The following is a 25,726-nucleotide window of genomic DNA, read 5'->3' on the forward strand; positions in this document are numbered from 1 at the left end:
AGCACCTCAAGAAATGACATAGGCAGTCATAAACTAAAAGCTGTGTAAATTCCAGAAAATGTACCCTAGTTTGTAGACGCTATAACTTTTGCGCAAACCAATAAATATACGCTTATTGACATTTTTTTTTTTACCAAAGACATGTGGCCGAATACATTTTGGCCTAAATGTATGACTAAAATTGAGTTTATTGGATTTTTTTATAACAAAAAGTAGAAAATATCATTTTTTTTTTCAAAATTTTCGGTCTTTTTCCGTTTATAGCGCAAAAAATAAAAACCGCAGAGGTGATCAAATACCATCAAAAGAAAGCTCTATTTGTGGGAAGAAAAGGACGCAAATTTCGTTTGGGTACAGCATTGCATGACCGCGCAATTAGCAGTTAAAGCGACGCAGTGCCAAATTGGAAAAAGACCTCTGGTCCTTAGGCAGCATAATGGTCCGGGGCTCAAGTGGTTAAAGCGGTATTAAACCCAAAAACAAAAATGTTATATATTACAACTTGCTGATCCTTAATTGTGGAGGCTGCATTAGTTTTCTTATTTTATTCTTTTTTGTTCCCTCTTTTTTATTTTCACATGGTGAGCTGACCATACACCAGTAAAATTTGTGTTAAAATGTTTTAAAGAACATTTGTTTTGTCATTATTTATTTTATTTTTATTTTTTTCAAATCAACGTTTATTTTTAACTGCAGCAACCTTATCTAAGAATTGGTAAGCTGCAGTATAATACATTTTGTTTTTAGGTTTAATACTGCTTTAAGTTTTAGTGGGTAACCACAGTTTGATTTGAGAGTGATTAACTGCAATTGTGAAAGTTGTTTGCATTACTTGTTTGCATATTGAGAAAAATATTAACGTATTTGATATCAGGCTGGGTTCACATTGGATGTGGGTTTCCCTGCATCCAATTTGTATGACAGGAGAGTGTGCCTGGCTATGAATGGAGCCGGTTCACAAATCTTCCTGGCGGCTGCGGAGTGGATTGCACAAGGGTCCTGTGCGTCTTTGGCATCAGGCAAAAATGTGGGATTCATCCCTGAAACAGAGAACAGGGACGCATCGGACCCCTGCTGTGAGCTGCATCTGCACAAGTGTGAACCCAACCTCAAGTAAAACTTCCTGTCCTACAAAGGCAATAAAGGAATCTTGTAATTCACTAAAATTCTCTCAGCAAAGGACTTGCTGGTAAGGAAGAGGCTGAATACTTTTCACTCCTGCTGACTAAACCGCTTAGTGCTGCTCTGTTGAGAACTGGTCCGCTGGGACACCAGCACTTCCAGGAGTGCCATTTTGTGGGTCCCCCATAGCTTTCACTGGTTCCTCCTTCTAAACTCAGGTCACTACTGTACCCTATGTGACACGGGTTCAGAGGAAGAAACAAGTCAGAGCTGAAGGGGACTACAGAGTTTCAAGTCTTTTCTTTACAGGTATGTCCTTGGCTGAAAGCATTTTTGTATATAACCAAGTCTCTTCAAATGGACCTTTTAAAAAGTCAGTAATGATTCTGGAAGCAAGTAAAGCTCAATTTTGCATTCTAGCTTGTTTGCATATTTGCTCGGAAACTGCTGTTAATATATCCTAATGCAAGCAAATACATCTTTTGCATTCTCTAATATTTAGTGTTTTGTGTTCTCTTTTGCAGAAGCAACTTGTGCTACACCATTGATTTGTAGTGTATGCAGACCTATTGATCTGGAGAAGGACGACTACCAGAAAGTCATCTGTAACAATGAACACTGTCCATATAGTACCTGGATGCATCTGCAGTGCTTTTATGAATGGGAAAGCAGCATACTTGTCCAGTTCAACTGTATAGGTAGAGCACGAAGCTGGAATGAAAAGCAGTGCCGTCAGAACATGTGGACTAAAAAGGGATATGATTTGGCTTTCCGGTTTTGCTCATGCCGTTGTGGTCAGGGTCACTTGAAGAAAGACACAGACTGGTATCAGGTAAAACGAATGCAAGATGACAAGAAGAAAAAATCTGTACCTGAAAAGCCAACAGGCCGATCTGTATCCGAGTCTTCTGATGATGCAAAAAAGTGCCGTGCTACAACAAAGCTCCAAAAAGGATTGTCCTTTGACCCTCCTCGAAGACATTCAGTGGACAGACAGAACTCCCAAGAAAAGGGTAGCAGTGGAGGATTACATGGTCTGCGTTCTCCTTGTGTTTCTCCTGGTCAGTCTCCTCCTGCTGGCTACCCCATCCTTTCTCCTTCTCACTTCAATGTTCCTCGCAGTTCTAGATATTTAGGAGAATTTTTAAAGAATGCAATTCATTTGGAGCCTCATAAGAAAAATATAGCCTCTGGAGGACTGCTCAGGAACACCCACTTTGACTACAGTGTCCCTGTATTGCAAGCTCATAGGTCTGGGCGTTCTGATGCACCAGTGCAGTTTCTCCGGAGACTTGACCTTTCGGAATTATTAGCTCACATACCACGGCATAAACTGAATACTTTCCATGTACGCATGGAAGATGATGCACAGGTTGGACAAGGGGAGGATCTACGGAAATTTATTTTGTCAGCCCTTAGTGCCAGTCATAGAAATGTAGTCAACTGTGCATTGTGTCACCGAGTGCTGCCTGTATTTGAGCAGTTCCCACTGGTGGATGGGACATTATTTCTCAGCCCTTCTAGGCATGATGAGATTGACTATGATGTACCTTGTCATCTTCAAGGTAAAACATTTTAGTACAATAAGTTTAATAATTATAAGTCATATTAAAAGGAAATCCAAGATAAGGTATCAAAGTTGAACCTATGGTACAGCAGAAATAGACTGTAAAGTACATTTGATTTTTTGTGTGCTCTGTCCTCATAACCTCTGGCCAGTTGTAGTGGCTACTGCAAAGCTGTAGCCTTTTCTAGATGTGGGCCCCATTGGATGAGGTAGGTAAATATTTGATACACGCGGAGACTGGGACATGGGTTGGGTCGTAGTATTCACTCCAGCTCGAACATAGTGAATGGGAGGATTGGTGACATAGACGTAAGTTCAGTTTACAAACCTCCTTCAGTGCAATGATTCCTGTTGGGTTATTGTGGACCTTTCCCTATGAATGCGTTAACATACTGTAAAATACAGTGAATTGTGCATCCTATAAATCATAAGGTATTCTGAGAAATGTGTCTTTGATAATGTGAGACAGCTTGCTTTACAGTAGAAAGGAAAATAGGTAAAGTATCCATTTCTCATGTGAATGCTCATGCTACTTGGGATTGCAAGAAACAAATTTGTGCCCTTCCTCCACTCAGTTTTGTCTGTAGCCAGATCATACGTTTTTGAACAATTTAAAGATTTTTCTGCATCACTATGTTTTAAAAAAGGAATAACTTTCTACACAAACTTTAGTAAAAGCAGATATTTGAATAGGATGAATCTCTACTCTCCCACCTAGAAATCATACATTTCAGGAAACAGGAGACATAATTATATTCCATAGGATATAGGTGCATAGCTTCAGATGATTTGACCCTGGCATACTTTTGAGGACACGCCCCCCCTTGGGCACCTTCCATATGACTCTACCACTCCATGAGTCCTTTTGTTTATTTGCTAGTGTCTGAAAGCAATAGACCTCTTTCTCCTTCACAGAGAAAACCTCACTGTCTTCTAATGCTTATATAGAAGCTGTATATCTGGATCAGTGCAACTTTAGTAAAACCTTGAGAGCCATACCCAGCCCCCACGCTGTAGGGATTGCCTGTAATGTTGCTTAAAGTGGTTGTACATCTGAGACATGAAATATAAACAAAGCATATCCTTCTACACTGTCTACTTTCCTCCATCCAAAGCATTGAGTTTGATTAATCTGTATTGCCCCAGTCCTCTTTTATCTGCACGAGTCACTTCTGATGGCTTTTCCTGACTTCAAGACCCAAATAGGTAATGGGGGAGGAGAGCTCCAGCACATAGCCTGTGATTGATGGCCACAGCTGTGTATGTTCCCATATACTGTGAGGAGGGAAGTGTGTCCCTTCTGTCCAATCAGGGATCAGGGCCCCCCCCCACTGAGCTCTGCTGTATGAGACTTTAGATCCCCACTCCTGAGGGATGCTGGGTAAAATGTATGTTTTGGAGGGCTAAAGAGAAGAGAGTGCTGCAGATAAACTGGAAAAATGTATGAAGGAGGATTTGTCTCATCTCTGTGGATTATCTGATGCTAGTCACTTCAGTGGGTATATGTAAGGGTTTACATCCACTTTAGGGCACTGGATACTGTATGGGTGCTCACCTTTGCACTTGGTGCAATATATGGAGTCAGTTGCAGAGCCCTATACGGGTACAGGACCATAGTCCATTTCTACGGAACCCAGTTCCCGAAGACCCTTTTGGGCATATGATGGGCAAAGCCTAGACTTTATTCACAGTTCAGCATCATGGACAGGTAAAACGGGGTTACCCTGTATCTCATTCTGTTACTGTACTGACTAGGCTTAAATGTCCAAAGTTCAGCTCCTCCTTTAATAACAAGGCTTGGACCACAAAGGCAGCAAAGCCTTTTCTAAAGCCCTTTTCACAATGAAGGGACATCCTCACTCCTAAGAGTGGGGGGATATCTGTTTCCGTTTGCCTTTCTCTGGGTTATTGACCTCCCAGGCCTGTAGGTTCAATCGGAGGTTTCAATAGGGTACAAGTTAGAGTTTAAAACTCCACCACATACCACCTCACCGCTTTCTTCTTTTAAATCAGCCAAAAATTACCCAAGGACAGTTAGGATTGCAGAATGCTCTAAACCAACTCTTATCCCATGGGGTGTTGCCAAAAGGCAGGTTCAAAGGATTCTTCCCAAACCTGTTCACAGTGCCAAAGACCAATGGGGATATTCATCTTATTTTGGACTCAAAATCCCTCAACAAATGTCCTAAATTTTTTTGTGCGGAATCTGCAAGGTCAGTAATTGCCTCTCTGAGACAAGGGAAATACTTGACATCTATTGACATCCAAGATGCATATCTTCATGTTTCCATTTACCAACCTCACTAGCGCTTTCTGCTCTTTGCATTGACAGAAGAACACTTCCAGTTTGTCGCACTGCCTTTTGGCCTATTCCCTGCTCCCATGTTCACAAAAGTTATAGCACCCTTGCTTGCCCTTCTCAGAACTCGAGGCATCCAAGTCCCAGACTATCAAGACAACTTGAAGGATTCATCTCCCTTGCAGTTTAGAAAATGTCAACAATTCAGCTGTTCCAGGCCTTTCAACAAGTCTGCTCGCCAGCCTTCCCTGCGGCTAGAATCTGATCCTGGACACATCCCAATCACAAGTCTTTCTCCTAGAAAAGAAAATTCCTTCTCTAAGAGCTCACGCTCAACAAATGAAATTCAAGAGAAAACCAATAGTGAGATTTAGTGGAATGAGTGAACTCCTAGATGGACTTTTTAGGCACCACAATATACACAATATTAAAATATAATCATCTTTTGATAGAGTTAAAAAACCAACAGACAACAGTGCAATTTAAAATTGTTAGCAACATATGCTTGACAAACTACCACATAAGAACATCCCCAATACTACTCATAGGCCATAATGGGACTCGACCTATAACCATAGGATCATGTATAGCACTTGGAGGCCTGGTGAGGGTTGATGTCACAGGTAAAAGAGCTTGAAGGTTCAATGCTCTACATGTTTCGCACTAACGCGCTTCTTCAAGAGCTTCAGGTAGGTACTCTATGTGGGAGAAAATATATACAATAAGTGCCAACAATTGATGTACAATATTAAACAGTAATTATAAATCGTCTACCAAGTCACACTGTCATAGTTACAAACAGTGCCTTGCAAAAGTATTCACCCCCTTGGCATTTTTCGTGTTTTATTGCCTCACAACCTGGAATTAACATGGATTGTTTGAGGATTTGCATCATTTTAATTTACAGAACATGCCCACAACTTTGAAGATTTTTTTTTTTTGTGAAGCAAACAACAAATAGGACAAAATAACAGAAAAAGTCAATGTGCATAACTATTCACCTCCCTAAAGTCAATACTTTGTAGAGCCACCTTTTGCAGCTATCACAGCTCCAAGTCGCTTTGGATAAGTTTCTTTGAGCTTGCCACATCTTACCACTAGGATTTTTGCCCATTCCTCCTTTCAAAACTGCTCCAGCTCCGTCAAGTTGGATGGTTTGTGAAGACAATCTTTAAGTCTGACCACAGATTTTCTATTGCATTGAGGTCTGTGCTTTGACTAGGCCATTCCAACACATTTACATGTTTCCCCTTAAATCACTCAAGTGTTACTTTAGCAGTGTTTGGGGTCATTGTCCTGCTGGAAGGTGAACCTCTGTCCTAGCCTTAAATCACACACAGAGTGGTACAGGTTTTGCTCAAGAATATCCCTGTATTTAGCACCATCCATCTCTCCCTCAACTCGGACCAGTTTCCCAGTCCAGACTGCTGAAAAACATCCCCACAGCATGATGCTGCCACCACCATGTTTCACTGTGGGGATGGTGTTCTTTGGGTGATGTGATGTTTTGGATTTGCGCCAGACATAGCATTTTCTTTGATTAGCCAAAAAGTTAAATTTTAGTCTCATTAGACCATAGCACCTTTCTCCATACATTTTGGGAGTCTCCCACATGCTTTTTCGCAAACTCAAAATGTGCCATTTTGTTTTTTGCTGAAAGTAATGGCTTTCTTCTAGCCACTTTGCCATAAAGCCAAACTCTATGGAGCGTACGGATTATTGTTGTCCTATGTACAGATACTCCAGTCTCTGGAACTCTTCAGCTCCTCCAGGGTTACCTTAGGTCTCTGTGCTGCCTCTCTGATTAATGCCCTCCTTACCCGGTCCGTGAGTTTTTTGGTGTGAGGCCGTCTCTTGGCAGGTTTGCTGTTGTGTCATGTTCTTTCCATTTGGTTATGATAGATTTGATGGTGCCCCTAGGGGGATCATCAAAGATTTTGGATATTTTTTTATAACCTAACCTGAGAAAAGAGGGGGGAGAAATAGAGGGACGGATGATGGACAGAAATAAACCAGAAAAAAGAAACAAGTATGATAAGAAATGTTTATGCCCAAGATATAAATAGGATACTTGCCCACAGCCGCAATAAGCAATGTGGTGTAACCATATTGAATATAGTTTATAGCAGGTCAAAAGGGGATTGTCAGGAAATGGGCTATACTGTCAATAGGACAGCAATATGTAAATATCATAAAGGGTCCAGCAGGATCCCCAGGTACCTCTACACTGCTTTCCACCCCAGTATGTCTCACAGGGTCTGTGTTATTCAGTCCAGTAATTTGATAGAGACCTACAAAGATACACAAGCATAGGAGAGTGTATCTAGGATCAGCAATAGCATATATACACTCAGTCCTTGAATCAGGACATACAAAAAAGCACCCCCCAGGTAGTAGAATCCTAAGTGAACCTACCATTGCTTAGTAGATGTGCTACACATGCACCTGTTCTCCACTCTCCCGGGCAGCATGGAATATAGTAAGCGCCATTGCACTTTATATAGCTGCCTCTGTCCTGGCCAGGATACTCGTCACTGGCATGAGGTCATCTATTCCGGCGCCACTATTGCGCATTCGCCGGGTCCAATTAAGGACATGGCACTGTTTCACATAGGGCTGCAACTAACAATTATTTTCATAATCGATTAGTTGGCCGATTATTATTTCGATTAATCTGGTAAAAAACCTGTTAATAATCTGGTAAAAAACCGTGATGTATAATTTAGTTAATATGTAAAGTTTAAAAAAAAAGGCAATTTATTCTTAAATATCTCTATGCAGTAGTAAATGTAAATAACCAACTATATGGTTAGGGAGCAAAATCTCTAATCCACTCTGAGAATAACAGACAGAAGAGAGATACTGTATATACTATTAGAGAAGATATACTGTATATATACTATTAGAGGAGAGATATACTGTATATATACTATTAGAGGAGAGATAGTATATACAGTATATATTCTCTAACAGTATATTAAAGGGTGAATCTGGTAAATATCATCAGACTCAGAGATCAAATTTTTTTTATTTAAAAAAACAAACAATATCTTCCTTAAAAAAAATGTGATTTTAAGTACGTTCGTTCAATTTTCTAAATGTTAGTGGGGCCAAATTGACCATTTTCAACCACAGTGATGGGAAAATTTGGCAATAATAGAAAACTTCTTGGTCAAAGGAATTTTCAGACAGTGTATGTGGTTTTCCTTCAGAAGTTACATTCATTTTAAAAACAGACTGTTAAAAACAAGTGAAAATTTCATGAAATGAAAAATTCTTTCATTCAGCGAATGTACAAAGATTTTTTGTATGAATATTCTCGTCTGAAAATTGATCCATGTGGCCAGCATAAAGCTCAGTACACACCTATGCAATTTGCTTTTGATCTGTTTCTACAGTGCTTTTTGCTGTGCGTTTTGATTTTTTGCGCACACGATTCTGCATTTTTTTTGGACAATTTGTTGTTGGGCAGATTAAAAAACACAAATTGCTGCAAAAACCCATTACATGTTTTTCTGCAGCTTCTCCATTGAAGTATATTGAACCAAAAAAGCACCGTTTTGTGTAAAAAAAAAAAAAAAAAAAAAAAAAAAAAGTCCCTGACCCTTTCCAAATATGCAGCGGCTGAAAAAAGCATAGTTACAGTAGCGATTATTTGCTCTTTTTGTATTATAAAGGGCTCATTTTAGTTTTTTTTAACCCTTTTATGTTACTGGCCAATTAATTGATTATGAAAATAGTAATCGATTAATTTAATAATCGATTAGTTGTCGATTAATCGATTAGTTGTTTCAGCCCTAGTTTCACATCCACAGCACCACCCTGTGGTGATGCTTCTTTTTGTAATTTAATACCATAGTGAGATTTGCCATGAGAGTTGTAGGTCTAATGGTTGCCTTCTTCAAGACAGTACCTTTTGCCCAATTTAATTTCAGAACTCTCCAACGAAGCATTTTTTCAGTATGGGGAAAAAACCAGGCTTTTTCCATAGACTTACCTATGCTCCTATCTACCCAAGGAACTAACTTCCTTATCTTGGTGGATATCCAACCCAGCTCTAACTGGGAATGTCCTTTCTTCCATACAACTGGAAGGTACAACACACACAAGTCTTTCAGATTGTTTAACCTTTGGCAGTCCAGGGAACATTATCAAGAAAGGAAACCAAACTCTTCATTAGCTTCCTGGAGTTCTGAGCAGTCAGATTATTCCTGCAACACTGATACCCTCTCTGAAGGGACATCAAATCCTTGCTAATTTTGTAGTTCTGGGTGCATGTTGGACTACTTGCATAAAAACTGATGCTTACACACATACTGCAGCAGTCCTTTTTGCAGCAATCTAGCCAGAAACAGGCTTTTGCACTGCAGCTGAAAAATATTTGCAAGCCCAAACAAATGTATGACTTTGCAAGATTTAACTTGATGTTTCTGTTTGTGGAAGCTACAGTTTGGCTTTAATAATGGTTTGAACAGTTTCTTGCTTCTGCTAATTTCCTTCCTGTAAGATTACATTTTAATGCAGATCTTTGCTTAAACTCTCCATGTGTAAAAATGTAATTATCTGACATTGGTTTTGTTATATTTCTATATATTTAATATTATTGTGGCATTTTCATTTAGTAGTTTATTTAATAGGGAGATTCCACAGTTGTATTTTTTCCCCAAATTAATTTTAATTCTACAGTTTGGATTTATGTAATAGATTAAAGATGGGTGTTGGAGATACTGGTTTTCACACTGATACACGCCGAACGTTGTGTCTAAAAACCATGCTAACTTTTATAGTCATGTACTGTTGGTAAGTACAGTATTTATCACATGCTTTGTATCAGATTAACACGTAAGTAAGGGGGAATGAGGCTTATAAATCTGCTTAGGTCTATTAGAGATATGGCTCTCTAAGCCAGAGTTTGCCTGTGAATCTTATTTTTAGGGATGCACAAACAGGGTGACAGAAATTATCCTCAATTAAAAGCATATACTTGTTTCATTGTCCTCACATAACTGTCAGTTTTGTTGTCTAATTGATGCTGTAAAAGTCAGAACTTTTGCATAATCCAAACAACGACAAGACTTCATATTTGAAAGTAAATAGCACTAAACCACAATGTATTACTTGCAGTCGTTTTATTTTATCATAATACCACCACTATAAAAATTCTTAAAGTGTCACTAAATCCACATAATTAAAAACTATTAATAAATGCTGTATTACATGCTGTTCATACTCACTCTGTCACTCTGGGATCTGTTTTCTGTATTCTGCAAAAAACCTGGTTGATCCTGCTGTTCTTTGTCTCCCCCTCCTTTCCGTGTCCCCAACTCAGCTAGGGATTTTGCAGAGCAGTGTTGGCAGCTCTGCACATGCTCCGTTTTCAGTGAGTTTCTATGCTGTGCATTTCCTCCCTATCACATCTGAGCAGCCCATGTGACTAAAGTGTCACACATGTGGGCGTATACACAGTGGTAAATGACAGCCCTCTCCCTCCCTCATCCTTCATGAACTCTAATCAACTAAACACAATGGGGGGGGGGGGAATATTACATCTTGATTAATAGAGGATTCACCTCCCTGTTATTCTCAGACACAGGCTAGAGGGGTGTGACACAGCCTTTGACTGGCAGAAATCCGTCCACACCATGTTATTTCCAAAACATAATACATTTGATTCCAACTGTATGTATGACAGTTTAAAACCGTTTTATTGATGATAATGAATTTATTACTCTGTATTCCAAAGGCAGTTTATTTAAATTTTGAACATGTGACCAGCAGCAGAGGACTAGAAGCTCCTCCTGCTCATGTTTCCCTGCAGACAGGCTGGGGAAGAGCTGGGTCATGTGATAGCTGTATAACGATTAGGAAAAAGGTACTTTATTATTATACAAAAAAAAAAAAAATTGTGCCATTATCCATATAAAAACATAGAAGGGATAATATACATTAAAAAGTGTGTGTTTAGTATTACTTTAGATAGGACAATAAACTTTTTGTAGAGTGACCCCAAGCAGCAGATCTCAAAGTGGTGTGAGAACCATCTCCTTTTTTCTTAGATACTCTACAAAGAGCTGGGTTTACATTAACCATTGCCCGCCATAAAGCAATATGACGTGCGCAAAGTGGTTCAGTTATCCTGACTGCACGTCATATGATGTCCAGCAGGGTAAGCCGCTAGCGCGTGCCGATCATTGGTGTGGTGTGTCAGTCTGACATACCGCATCTCCGATCGAGGTAAAGAGCTTCTGACGGAGGCTCTTTACTACGTGATCAGCTGTGTCCAATCACAGCTGATCACAGTGTAAACAGGAAGAGCCGTATATCTGCTTTTCCTCCACTCATGTTGATAGGCGCGAGGAGAGCCGATCGGCTGCTCTCCTGACAGTGGGGGTCTGCACTGATTATCAGTGCAGCCCCCTCCGAGGATGCCCATCCATGACCACCAGGTATTCCAATCATTGCCCAGTAGGGATGGCACTGTGCCCATCAGTGATGCCTGCCAGTGCCCCCTGATCAGTGCTGCCGAACAGTGCCATTAGTGCCACCCATCAGTGCTGCTTATCAGTGCCGCCTATTAGTGCCAATCAGTACTGCCTCATTAGTGCCCGTAAGTGCCGCCTCATTAGTGCCCGTTAGTGCCGCCTCATCAGTGAAGGAGAAAACTTACTTATTTACCAATTTTGTAACAGAAATTAAGAAAAACTTTTTTTTGTTTGTTTTAAAATTTCCTGTCTTTTTTTTTTTTATTTGTAGAGCAAAAAATAACCCCAGTGGTGATCAAATACCACCAAAAGAAAGCTCTATTTGTGGGGGAAAAAAATTATAAAAATTTTGTTTGGGTACAGCGTAGCATGACTGCGCAATTTTCATTCAAAATGTGAGAGCGCTGAAAGCTGAAAATTGGTCTGGGCAAGAAGGTCTATAAGTGCCCTGTATTCAAGTGGTTAAAGCAGACAAGCATAAAAAATTTTATGAAATTCTATTTTGTAGAAAAAACACGATGGTTCTTAAAGGAGAAGTTCATCATTCACCATATTTAGGGTGTAACATGTTACGAACGGACCAAGTGTCACTCATTCACAGTGTCCTGTGAATGGAAAATTACACAGATACACTGGCAGATCTGCTGGAGACCTACAGTGAGGGGGAAGAAAAGTATTTGATCCCCTGCTGATTTTGTACATTTGCCCACTGACAAATAAATGATCAGTCTATAATTTTAATGGTAGGTTTATTTAACAGTGAGAGACAGAATAGCAAAAATATCCAGAAAAACGCATTTCAAAAAAGTTTTATACCTGTATAAAAGACACCTATCCATAGAAGCATTTAATCAGATTCCAATCTCTCCACCATGGCCAAGACCAAAGAGCTGTCCAAGGATGTCAGGGACAAGATTGTAGACCTACACAAGGCTGGAATGGGCTAAAATACCATCACCAAGCAGCTTGGCGTGCAACAGTTGGTGCAATTATTCACAATCGGAGGAAATGCAAAATTACTGTCAATCTCCCTCTGTCTGTGGCTCCATGCAAAATCTCACCTCGTGGAGTTTCAGTGATCATGAGAACAGTGAGGAATCAGCCCAGAACTACACAGGAGAATCTTGTCGATGATCTCAAGGCAGCTGGGCACATAGTTACCAAGAAAACAATTGGTAACACACTATGTCGTGAAGGACTGAAATCCTGCAGCACCCACCAGGTCCCCCTGCTCAAGAATGCACATGTACAGGCCCATCTGTGGTTTGCTAATGAACATCTGAATGATTCAGAGGAGAACTGGGTGAAAGTGTGGCCAGATGAGACTAAAATCGAGCTCATTGGCATCAACTTGCCGTGTTTGGAGGAGGAGGAATGCTGCCTATAACCCCAAGAACACCATCCCCACCGTCAAATATGGAGGTGGAAACATTATGCTTTGGGGGTGTTATTCTGCTAAGGGGACAAGACAACTTCACTGCATCAAAGGGACGATGGACGGGGCCATGTACAGTCAAATCTTGGGTGAGAACCTCCTTCCCTTAGCCAGGTCATTGAAAATGGGTCATGGATGGGTGTTCCAGCATGACAATGATCCAAGGCAACAAAGGAGTGGCTCGAGATGAAGAACATTAAGGCCCTGAAGTGGCCTAGCCAGTCTCCAGACCTTTAATTAGATCAAAAATATGTGCAGGGAGTTGAAGGTTCGAGCCTCAAAACCTTAATGACTTGGAGAGGATCTGCATAGAGGAGTGGGACAAAATCCCTCCTGACATGTGTGCAAGCCACCTGGCCAACTACAAGAAATGTCTGACCTCTGTGATTGCCAACAAGGGTTTTGCCCCCAAGTACTAAAAAAAAAAAAATAAAAAAAAAAATGGAAGGATTCCCCCAAGAGTTTTTTTTAGCAGCTAGGTATTCTAATCAAGAAAGTTTACAATATTTTAAAATCTTTATTGGACAAAATTAATACAAGAATGGGAATAGGATTTAAAATAGGAGTTCTGACTACAGGTGTGTACAATCAAATACAAGCACATGTGCAATCTCATTTTAACCTAAAGTTGTTTGCTGTAAAGGCTAAAGGTTTTTCTTCTACCTTTTTAATGCGCTCTCTGCATTAAGGTAAAAAAAACTTCCAAGATGAGGAGGGAGTGGGGGGCAGGGGGGCAGGGCTGAGCTCTGCGTGTCTATAGACACACAAAGCCCAGCTTGGGAGCAAGCCCACACTTCTGCCCCCATAGTAAGACACTGAAGAGGGGGAGCGGACAGTGCTGGTGGGGGGACCTGAGAAGAGGAGGTTCGGGGCCACTTTGTGCAATACCATTGCACAGAACAGGTAACATATAACATGTTTTTTTATTTTAATAAAAAATAGCCTTTAGTAATGCTTTAACTAGATGTTCCATGGTACTGCACAGATGCAGCTAAATGCACCATGTACAGCAAGTATTGTTTGAGATAATCGAGTTGTTAATTTTTGCGTTGCTTGCTTCTTTCAACAAATGCTTGGATAACCGTGTGACACACAACTCTAGATACCAGGAACCAGTCAATACAGGAAACCAGGAGTTTTGCATTCAGTTATTTTCCACTAGCTTCTCTGCTTCCCCTTTTTCTGTTATTTTACAAACCACTAGATTATTGCTTTTGAATGTTTCTTTATGCAATATTTAAATTCAATATATTTGGCAGTCTCACTGGTATATGTCCCTTCCAGCTGAATGTTAAGTGTAGTGTTGCTTCGGGTTAAAAGTTGATTTCATTAAGTCCTGTACTGTGGAAGCTGTGCCCTTAAAAGGGAATCTGAGGACAAAGGACTAATTACTAATATTGCCTGTAAGCTTCTTCCTGCTGCTATTTCCCCCATTACTGATTAACTATGCCAAGCTCCACACTGTCTCTGTGCAGGTACTCATTTTGGTAGGATCAAGGATTTTCTTCCTAGTGTCATAGCTGCAACCCCCTCATCACCAATGATTGGTGATCTAATAAGGCCCCTTTTGCACAAAGGGTTCAATCAGGTTTCCCTTTAAAATTTTCAGGTGAACCTGATTGAACCCTCCAGCCACCCCTATGGACCAGCAGGTATAAACAAACTTGTGCCTGTTTACACCCGCCTACCTCCAATTCAGTCTGCTAAAAAAGAATGGAAGGGGATCTGCCCTCCTCCATCTAGGTGTCCCTTTACATCCATCGGTCCATAGAGCAGAGCGGGCTCTGTCCATGTCTGCTCTTCATAAACTGAGTGGCCATGGAACTGTCAACCACCCCGCTCTGATCAACAAGGAATCGGCGGAAGGATCCCCTGCTGATCTAAATGGAGTCCATCCTGTGTGAAAGGGGCCTAGATGCTAATATGATTGGTGGGGTAATATTAAAAAGCAGCAGGAGAGGGACAAAAACACATAATAACAAAGTTAAAGCGTTTGTAAAGTCAAATTTTTTTGCTTTTAAAATAACAAACATGTTCTATTATACATACCTGCTCTGGCCGCAATCCTTCCTACGCCTCCAAATCGGCATCTACAAGCTGGGAAATGTGGGTTGATTCAGCAGAGGTCAGCCATGGGGACCATGTCTTATGATACTTCTTGGGACAGCTCCTCTTTTTTTATAGTTTAGTTCTTCCATACATAGGTTCAAATTAAATGCATCTCACCACTGAGAGATGGCAGGGGGCGTTGGTAATTGCCGTTTATGAAGTATTCATTTACGGACCTTAAAACTAAGTCCTAGTCCAAAGCAAACTAACCTCTGCAGGAAGTGTGTCCTCCAGAATAATACTCAAAATCGCCAACTTTTGGTTCTAACTTATCCACGTAGCGCTAATATTAAGTATATTGTAGATGGATGACCAATAACGATGAAGTTTGGGGCATCTCCACAGCATGTGAACAATGCCGCGTACACACGATCGGACTTTACGGCATACTTAGTCCGGCGTACCGGATTTCGTCGGACAATTCGATCATGTGTGGGCTCCAGCGGGCTTTGTTTTCTCAAAAGTTTGACGGACCTAGATTTGAAACATGTTTCAAATCTGTCCGACAGACTCTGCTTTCTAGCGTACAAACCGGTCATCTGTGTGCTAGTCTGACGGACCCTAACTGACGCATGCTCTGAAGCAAGTACAAGACGGAAGCGCTCGGTGTGGTAAAACTAGCCTTCGTATTGAAGCTAGCACGTTCCTCTTCTGTGATCTTTTAATACAGCGCATTCTTTTTTTCTTTATAATGCGAGAGGAATGAAGTTGTTTTGCTGCTTATATTCACACAGAGTTCTCACAAACAACTTTCTTCATGATTTATCCTCATGCCATGACTAATATGATATTTTTTAAAAGCCAAATCTCCAGAACTAAATTAGAAAATAATTTTTTGGACTCATCTTTATTTTTTGGTGATTTAAACAATATCTATTTTACAATGTGTGCTAAATTATACAAAATGTTTTTTGTTTTTTTGAGTTTCAAGTTACCACAATAACCTTAATATTTTGTATTGTTTTAATGAACCTTAATGAGGTTAGTGTCCCTTGTTAATTAGACATAGGGGTGTTATTTTCAAAAGGCAAATTCATTTTTCACTACAAGTGCAAATTGTACTTGGAATTGCACTGAACGAGCATTTGGAAGTGCATTCGCTGTGGATCCGAGGGGCACATGCAAGGAACTCCCGAAAAAACAACATTTCTCTTGCACATGATTGTATGATCATTTCAGATCTTCCCCTCAGATTTACAGCGACTGCACTTCCAAGAAGTGCACTTGCAGTGCAATTTTACTTTGCACTTGAATTGCCAAATGATTTAGCCTTTTGTAAATAACCCACATAGTCTTTTTGACCTGTACCTGCCTACTCACAAACCAAATGTCCTTTTTGAATCAAAACACATAGTCAATAATGTAAGGTAACGAAAATATACATTTATTTTGGTCAAAACAGAAATGAGGAAGGCAACGCTGGAGACACTTTTAAAATGTGTGAAGCCTTTTGTCCCCCAGGACACACATCAAGTTTTAGGACAATAAAATTGGTATCTTGCGACTAGGGAGCACAGTCAGAAGTCAGACCAGACAGAAGCCAGGCAATCACCTTCGACTCTTCTGTGGAGCCTTCCCTGCACGCTGCCCTGCAGCCTTCCCTGCATGCTGCCCTGTAGCCTTCCTTGGAGGCTGTGCCTCTGGTGGTGTACTTAGGGCAGGAGCAGGAGGAGGAGTAGCAGGAGGAGTGGCTTCATCTGCTATATATGTTTTTTCAGTAAGCTCCCCTCTCAAGCCCTTCTGATACGCTTGAAAAATAAGACCCTCACAGAGGAGGCGTTGCCCCTATTCTAGTTCCAGCAATCTGGTAGCCGTATATGTTCCATAGGCCTCTTCAGCATTGGGTGGTGTGCTCAGGATTTGGCTGGCTTCCCGAATGAGGGCTAGTGATTCCTCCTCAGTTTGGGTCATCTTCCTGGGCCTTTTTGTGCTAATGCGGAGGGGAGGCACCTGACATTCCGTGAGGCTTCTACTGGGCCCAGCCACGGCCTCCTTCTCTCTCCCACTGGGCAAGGCCTCCTCCTGTATACCTCTGGGCACGACCTCCTCCTGGCTAAGCTCATCCTGGGTAAAAAAAGGGACATACTGGTAATTGTAATTTTGGGTTACGCAATCACACACAATTTTCAGCTCATGACTTGCAAATTTAATTCTAAACAAATAGTAAAGGCTATCTTTTTGACCCCACCATTATTCTAGCTGCTCACCCATATTTGAAGTATGTTTTTGGCCACTACTGTCTAGTGATATGTCTACATATTAATAATTGTGATGAAGTCATTTTTGGTGAAGCACTTCAAAATTTTTTAGGTTTACATCATTAATATTTACACAATCCCAAATTCACCAAAAAAGTATACCTGGCTGAAGCTGGGCGCATCCACTTCATCAAGGATGAAAGGGCCCAGTTCTTCCTGGGACTCCTCAGCTGGGGTGGAGGGAAGGGTGGAGGTGGAGGGAAGGGCGGAGATGGAGGGAAGGCTGGAAGGAATGGTGGAGAGAAGGCTGGAGGGAAGGGTCGAAAGTGATTGCCTTGCTTCTGTCTGGTCATCCAGAAATCGCAGTTTTTGGTAGTACCACAGCTTGGGGACATAAACCTGGTCTGCTGCTGCTCCGGATCTGCGCGACTCCTGGATCTTATTGTGTTCCCGCCTGTACATATTGCCCAAGATACCAATTTTACTGTCCAGAAACGTAAGGCCTGCCTGGGGGACTTGAGTCTTCACAAATTCTAAAAGTGTGCCCAGTGTTGCCTTCCTTGCCTCTCTATTCGAATATAATGGGTGCTTGACCTCCCACAGGTTTCTTTTTTCTTGATACAAATCAATGAAACGTGTCAAAAATTCTTCCTCCTTAAAGGGATTCATTTTTGCTGAAAGACAAGACACAAGATAAAAACTGTAATGTCAGTCCAAACTCACAGTATTATTTTTGGCTGAATCTAGGGTACACATATACACACACACACACACCAAACACACACCCACGTTTATAATCTTACCTTCGTTTCTGACGCTCGCTACTTCCGCTCGGACATACGTAGGCCAGTGTAATAGGTTTATATACACTTCTTTAGTACGATTTGTCCCCGCCTCTTCACTCTTCGTTGCGCAGTGGGAGTATACAGAGAAAGATGGCGGAGAGATTATCTGCAAGTAGCGCGGAAGAAAGCCCAGAGCCACAACTATCAAGATCCCGGAGGAGATATAAGGCCACCAACATGGCCTTTGAAGAGATGGTGGAGATGGTGTCCATATTGAGAAGGGAGGACTATGATGGCAAAAAGGACCGTACACCCGACCCAATATGCAGAAGGACAAAATAATGGCCTCAGTTGTCACCGCTCTGGAGAAAAAATTTGGCATTAAACGGGCTAAAGAACAATTGAGGAAGCGGTGGTTTGACCTCAAAACTAGGGAGCCTGAACAATATTTGCGAATAAAGAAGCTGCTTAAAAAAAGTAAGTACTTGTTGTGTGTTCCTAGTGAGATACTTAACTTGCATGCTGATCCATATGCTTTTAGTTTATACAGCAACGTTTGTAAAGACCGTTCTTTTGAAAATACATATGATACTAAGAAAATGACGTTTGTTTTTCGCCAAATACGATGGTATAGGGTTGAACATACATTTAGGTCTTGATAATTTGTCGTATTCCAAAAATGTGCTGATGTTGTGTAGATGTGTTTGAAACTAGAATGGTTATTCAAAAATGATTCAGTGTAATGTAAGGACAGGACACAGCAGCTGTTTCCACATCTGGACTCACGAGCACTAGTGTACTATGTGACACCAGAGTAAATTTTTGGGGGGTAATACACATAGGGGCTCCAGGGGATACTTGAGGTGTCTGCATCTGTGAAACTTGCATGAAAATGTGTATTGTTTTGCATTTTTGCTCAGAGTGAATTTTAGTCCTGTCTTCAAAATTTTGGGGGCAAGAAAATGACAATTGTCCCCAACTTCTAACCAACGTTTCATATTCGTTTTTCAAAACTGAAATATCACTGTTTTAACTATAACTTTTGTTTAATTCTCATAAGGGAGAAAAGACTCAGACAACAGTCCGAGGATCCCAGGACCCCCCCAAGTCACCAGCCTGAAGCTGAAATTACCCCAAGCCCCAGCCCAAGACCACGCCCACCCGACGAGCTGGAGGAAGGAGAGGTGGAGGAAGTGTGTGATATTTCCACCCCACCAAGTGAGTGACTGACACCCCAGCTTAAGTTAATCTATTTAGGCGTGCATATTTTTCAAAATTTTTTTATCCACACATTTTAGGTGATGATCTGGTTGTGGAAAACCAAGCGGCGGAGCCATTTAGCACAGACAGTGCACAAAGACTGGCCAGACAATGGTGTGGAATGGCCAAATTGATAGAATGCGTGACCAAATTGACAGCATGAGAAATTGGCTGGACACCATGCAACAGGAAATGAAGAACATGATTGATGTTTTTGGCAGAATCTAATAACTTTTTGCCTAAAAACATCAATCATGTTCTTCATTTCATTGTCAAGTTTTATTCTTAAAAAATGTTTGAACTTAATAAATACTATAATGTTAAAATTTTGAACATGCACACGGTGTGTCATCATGTGCTATCTTCCATCGGGGATATCAATGTAATTGTTTTCTGTTTGCAACCCCTTCATCAGAATAATGTTAGTTTGTGAGAGGAACAAAGGGGTTGCACACACAAAACACGTCCATTGCGCCCCCATGATGGGAGATGGCACATGTTGACTTGAACCTTTTTTCATCACAAATTGTGAGCATCTGCAAATTTTTTCTGTTACATGGGTGACATCACCAGCACTGTTATTAAGATGTTGAACTTTGTAAGTTCCTGTTATTTTTGGTTCTTATGTTTTTAAAAACCCTGTTGTCAAGCCAAATTTTGTAAACCATGTATATTTTTTACAAATATGCCTAAACTAAAAAATTTTTTAACAAATATTGTTACAAAAAAAATAAACAAAAACAAAACACGTTCAAACAAAATGCACCTTTCAATGTGCACACAGTAAAATGTTTTTACTACTACAATGTGTGTGGCTTATTATTTATCAATAACAGTTTGTTATTTGTTTGTGTGGTTACAGTGACAAAGGGCCTTATTAACTAAAGGGAAATGCACTTGCCACTACAAGTGCACTAGGAGACAGACAAAACTAAATGCAAACAAAAATCAAAACGAGATTGTTGCTCAAATTTATTTTATTTTTTAAAATAAAATCTTAAAGCTCTTGTTGCATTGCAATGGCCCCCTGACCATTAAAATAATTGACATATCTGTCACGCACTTGACGGGCGGTTTGGGGGGCAAAACCAATACGGCCACTTTCCAGGCCTGTGAGTGGTTCTTCAACGCCAAGTCCGGCCTCCGGCCCAACAGAAGTTATATATGTCAAAGAATGACGTCTCAAGAAATTTTGCAGAATGCAGCAAGCCATGATGAAATAATTGATCTTGTATTCTGCAAGATTTATTGCAGAGGGGAACAAATGGAACCGGCTGGCCAGAATCCCAAGGGCATTCTCCACAACTCTTCTTGCTCTGGCCAGCCGGCAATGAAATACCCTCCTCTCAGGGGTGAGTGTCCTTTGGGGGAACGGCCTCATCAAGTGCTCACCGAGAGCAAACGCTTCATCAGCGATGAAAACTGAGGGGAGTCCATCCACGTTCTGGTCATCAGGTGGCAATCCCAGGCCACCAGTCTGGAGACGCTGGCACAGCTCGTGCAAAGACTCCTCCGTCAGACATCTGGCCGTTCTTCCCCACGTCCATGAACATAAAGTCCAATTGTGCCGAGACCACCGCCATGAAAACGACACTATGGAACCCCTTATAGTTGTAGAAATAAGACCCCGAATGGGGTGGTGGCACAATGCGGACATGCTTCCCATCAATCGCCCCAACACAGTTGGGAAAGTCCCAACGGGCAGCGAACTGGGAGGCCACAGTCTGCCATTCCTGTGTGTTCGAAGGAAACTGTGGAGTCAAACAAGAAAAAAAAAAATATATAAGTACTTTTAAACATAACTTTGATAACCGATTACACAAAAACATTCTTGAACAACAGCAGTCTAACATTATTAATATGTGTATTTTTTGAATAAAAAATACAAAAAAAAAAAACATAAGGGCCACTTATAAAATTACTTACCCCCTCTGATGGACCATTGATCAATTTGTATGTGGGGGAGGGGTTCTAATTTGGGCAAAAAAAACACCTGACAGTTGCAAACATTTGAGGGGGTGGGGGAGGGGTTCTAATTGGGGCAAAAAAAATACCTGACAGTTGCAAACATTTGAGGGGGTGGGGAAGGGGTTCTAATTGGGGCCAAGAACACACCTGACAGTTACTAACATTTGAGGAGGTGGGGGAGGGTAAACCGGAACAATTGAGCTGACAATATACATTGTTCAAGGGACTATAGGCTAGAGGTATAAATGGACCCAGGATTGCATGGTGGGGAGGTTATTTAAGGTAAATATACATGTAGTGCAAAAAATGATTAATGTAAAAAAACAGGCATGCATGAAGATAAAGGGGACATTCACAGCATATTCCAAACATGGTAATTAGGTAACAAGGACATTTAGACAATACATTATCAAACATTAAATACATATCATGTAATGTTAAAGGATAAAACTTACCTTCATATAGTCCTTCTACAGGACCTGAATAATAGCAGAACAGGTCTCTGGGATTATGATCCCCAGAGCCTGTGGGGAGATGCCTGTCGAGAACTTCAAGTCCTGAAGACTTCTCCTAGTCGCCAAGTAACGTAAAGTGGCAACTAGCCTCTGCTCCGCAGTGATGGCTTGCCACATGCAGGTATCCTGCCTGCTGATATAGGGGGTCAGCATAGCCAGCAGACGTTCAAAAATGGGGTTCGTCCTCCTGAGATAATTCCTGAAATCCTCAGGATTATTCTCACGGATCTCACGGAGCAAAGGCATGTGCGAGAATTGGTCACGCTGGCGCAACCAATTCTTCATCCATGAACTCCTCCTCGCCCTGTTCATGGACTGGACTCGGGTCAAAGTATTAACCCCAACACCAAGTCCCCACCGCAGCACGAACTCGAGAATGAGTACGTCCACGCACCATGGCTTCAAAACAGTCGGCTGGTCAAACAAACAAACTTAGCACAAATGCACTGAAGAACAGCAAGGCCTGTGAAGAGCGACCTGAAAATCAGGAACGAGCAGACCAGAACGGCCTGCTAGGCAGGTTACGAACTGACCAACATGCACTGAAAAGCAGATACAAACCTCTCACAAGCACAAACTGAACTGCAGAAAACAATTGAAATAAGCTGAAGTGTGAAAAGCGCAAATCGTCTCTAACCAAACTTCTACTAACACGAGATAAACACGAGATTAGCAGAAGGAGCCCAAAGGGTGGCGTAGTGGGGCTTGAACTTCCTTTTTCTAGTCCCGTCGTACGTGCTGTACGTCACCGTGTTCAAAACCATCGGACTTTTGGAGTTATCGTGTGTGTCCAAGTCCGTCCGTTTTTAAGTCCGGCGCACCTACGCTACTAAGTCCGTCGAAAAGATTGCCAGACCAAGTATGCCGTAAAGTCCGATCCTGTGTACGCGGCATAAGAGTACCTGAGGCATTAGTACATCTAGGAGATGAAGCTTGCCCCTACGTATGCAACTTCTTTGGCGTATAATGCACCCCGATGTTGGATAAATAATTGGGTCAATCTTTCCGAGGGGGACAATGAAACCTGAGTAACAACTTCCAGTGCTTGGGTCCATCGATCATCATCCATAACTCTACATCCTGCCTCCACAGATAACCACTATTTACCTGCAATTTAATGCTAGCAGCTGTCTGGAATGTGGAGTACAGATCACCTACCAGAAACCGCTTGGAGCAAGCTGTAGATACAGCCATAATGAGGATCGAGGAAGGGTTATACTTTGAATGGGAAAAAAACAGATTGACTCTGCAGGGCATGACGTAATTGAAGGTATTGAAAAAAGAGCTTATTTGGGATCTAGTAGAGCTCTGCCAAAGTACTAAAAAAAAGCAGTATGTCCTTATCATATAGCTGATGAAGTAATAATATACTGGCTCACTTCCAATGCTCAAACCCTTCAAGTTTTGCAAGTTCCTTGCACTGCAGGAGCTCAGATACAGCCTTCTTTCCAGTAAGCACCTCATGGCTAGCATCTAAGGCACTACTGCCTCTGAATAAATATATTTATATTACAGTTTTAAGGAATTTAAAAAAAATAAACTGACAAACTCACCCAGGTGGATGCAGCATTGGTAAGATGCTGCATCTGTTCCCCACCACCTCTTAGACCGGGAACCGATTGCTCAGTTCTCAGGCTTCAATGTTCAGAGAGCCAGTGACTGGCAGTCACCAGCTCTCTGCCCTACCCCTTCAGTGCTTACTGGAGAACTGGGCTGTGGAGGGGGTGGGAGTGGCTGGCTTAAGCTATCAGCCACTCCCACCCCCTCCACAAATGTTTGTGGGCATCCCCTTTTACTGATAAATTTTGGTCTTCTAAACAGGGGGAGGAATAAACCTCTTTTAATCCAAGATTCTACTGTTGGAGAAGAGGTTGACTACCACTTCATGGTTTCCTGGCTATAAATGACACTCCAGCCAACCCAAGACACAAGTGAGAGGGGTAAAAGGAACCTGGGAATTGCACTCCAAACTGACTATGTCTAATATGCCATGCCAATACCGAAATAGCTTTAAACAATGCCAAAGCATGTGCAGTAGGTCTCCCTCATCTCTAAGACATCTTGGACAGAGTGGAGAGTCTCTGCAGCCATACAGATATTCCCCTGCTTGGAGGTTGCGTGAAGTACTGTGTTAAGGACAACTGGCTGATAGAACAATAGTGGAGATTGTCTTGTCTGTCTGTCTCTGCTGGACACGGAATGCATGGTATAATTGGAGGTATTGGAAAAAAAACAACCTCTAGGGATATTGTATTCTTCCTGTAATTGTTGGAATGATTTTAGCACAGTTTTAGTGCACACTTGAGCTAGATTAACAATACCTCTAGATTTACATAGGTCAAAAGTGCCCAGCTTTGTGATTTCAGGTAAAGAAGTATTTGAACTCCCTGGGATCTCTAATTCCAATGTTAGTAGATCTCTAGCCTTGAGGGTGGCGTATCATTGAATCCCACACTCTGCAGTGAAGTCCATTATCCTGATCTGCACTCCTTTTGATGCTTTACCCTCCTCAGGTCCTGTTCCCCTTGAGGAATTTTATGACTTGCTTGCTGTCAGGTTTCAGGTCTGAGGCCAGGCTGCTGAGAGGGCGCCCCTTGCAGCTAAGTGCATCGCACCCCTGGGAGTGATACAGGGAGCGCAGTGCCCAAAGAAGCACAGTTTGCTGGTACTGCTGTTGGATGAGCTGGTTAACAGAGAGCAGCTGGGGTGCGCTGGGTAAACTGTGTTGGCAGCGCTGCAAGGTAGTACCACAGGTGTAGAGCAACAGGGTGAACTAGGAACAGAGTCAGTAGCCAGGTCAGGGGTCATACACTGTAGAATCAGTCCAAGATGGGTACAGGAGCAAGCCAGGTCATACACAGCTGGCAGGAGAAAGCAGAGTAGTCAGTCACGATGGGACAGACAGGAGCAGAGGTCAAGACGTGAGCCAGGGGTCAAGCCAGAGGTTCAGGATAAACTGGTACAACAAGCCGGGTCGGTAGCGGGAAGTCCAAGGATCAGGATACACAGGGCACAAGAGATATGGGAAGCTGAAGATAATCCAGCAATCTGCATGTGTCAGTGGGTGGGGTTTAAATAGGCCAGAGGGCGCCAACATCTGTCACGTCGTGCGCGCGTCTGCGTGCACCCTCCGTCACGCATCTGCATGCGTGCGGGGATTTGTCTGGCGCAACCATGACAAGTGCTGGCAGGATTGCCCATTCTTCGACCATTTCCATGGCACTTGCTCGACGGGGATCAGTTTCCACTACCTTCCTACACTCCCTTGGTCTGTGAAAGCCTGACTGTTCTGAGTACTCAGGTTTATAGAATATCCATGACACTCATGGATATACCCACATTAGTGCCAGGTTATATTTCTTAGCTTCTGCATTGTGAAATGCCCTTAAAAACTTTACTGAAGAGCCAATGTCCTAGTGTTTTTTGTTTTTTTTCTCAGTTACTGCTCAGCCAAAAATCACACCTTTTATTCTTTATGTAAATACAACATTGTGGGGGTATTCCTTTTTCCATACTACCTCTTTCTATGTTGTTTCTTAATTCCTTTCATTCTTCTCCTGTGTGGAAGAATCTGGATTTCCAACAATGTACAAAGTTGATCCTTTGGGCAATCCGTTCCAGCATTGGATTTAAGTAGTTTATATACCTTATTCTGTGTGTTTTTTTTTTTTTTTCTTTTCCCTGGGGAGATTTTTCTTACAGATGTATCCATTTCCCTAATCCTTGAATCTAGTTAAATTGGAATTCCAGATAAATATAAAAATGTACCCTTTATTTATATGAAGAATATAGTAAAGATTTATAGTAAGCACTAATCTGGATTTCCAAATGTCCGATTAGTAATAATGTCTAATCTAGACATTCAGCAACCTTCCTTTCTATTACCGACGGTAACGGTTGCACTGTGCAGCTAAATGTGACTGCACACAGGCACTTCCTGAAACCTTTGTCGGTCCCTGTTTAAGCAGCAATGTCCAAGCCTGGCC

The 25,726-nt window shown here is 41.7% G+C and overlaps 1 protein-coding gene across 1 annotated transcript in view; it reads left to right on the forward strand.

The window, feature by feature from the left end:
- The window catches only part of HECA (hdc homolog, cell cycle regulator), an 85,901-nt gene that overhangs the window by 47,510 nt on the left and 12,665 nt on the right, over positions 1 to 25,726 (forward strand). Inside the window, exon 2 of the mRNA XM_073627390.1 lies at positions 1,647 to 2,687. Coding sequence (XP_073483491.1) covers positions 1,647 to 2,687 — 1,041 coding nt within the window. The remainder of the gene's footprint in view (positions 1 to 1,646; positions 2,688 to 25,726) is intronic.

Source organism: Aquarana catesbeiana, linkage group LG04 (genome assembly GCF_042186555.1).
Source record: "Aquarana catesbeiana isolate 2022-GZ linkage group LG04, ASM4218655v1, whole genome shotgun sequence".
NCBI lineage: Eukaryota > Metazoa > Chordata > Amphibia > Anura > Ranidae > Aquarana > Aquarana catesbeiana.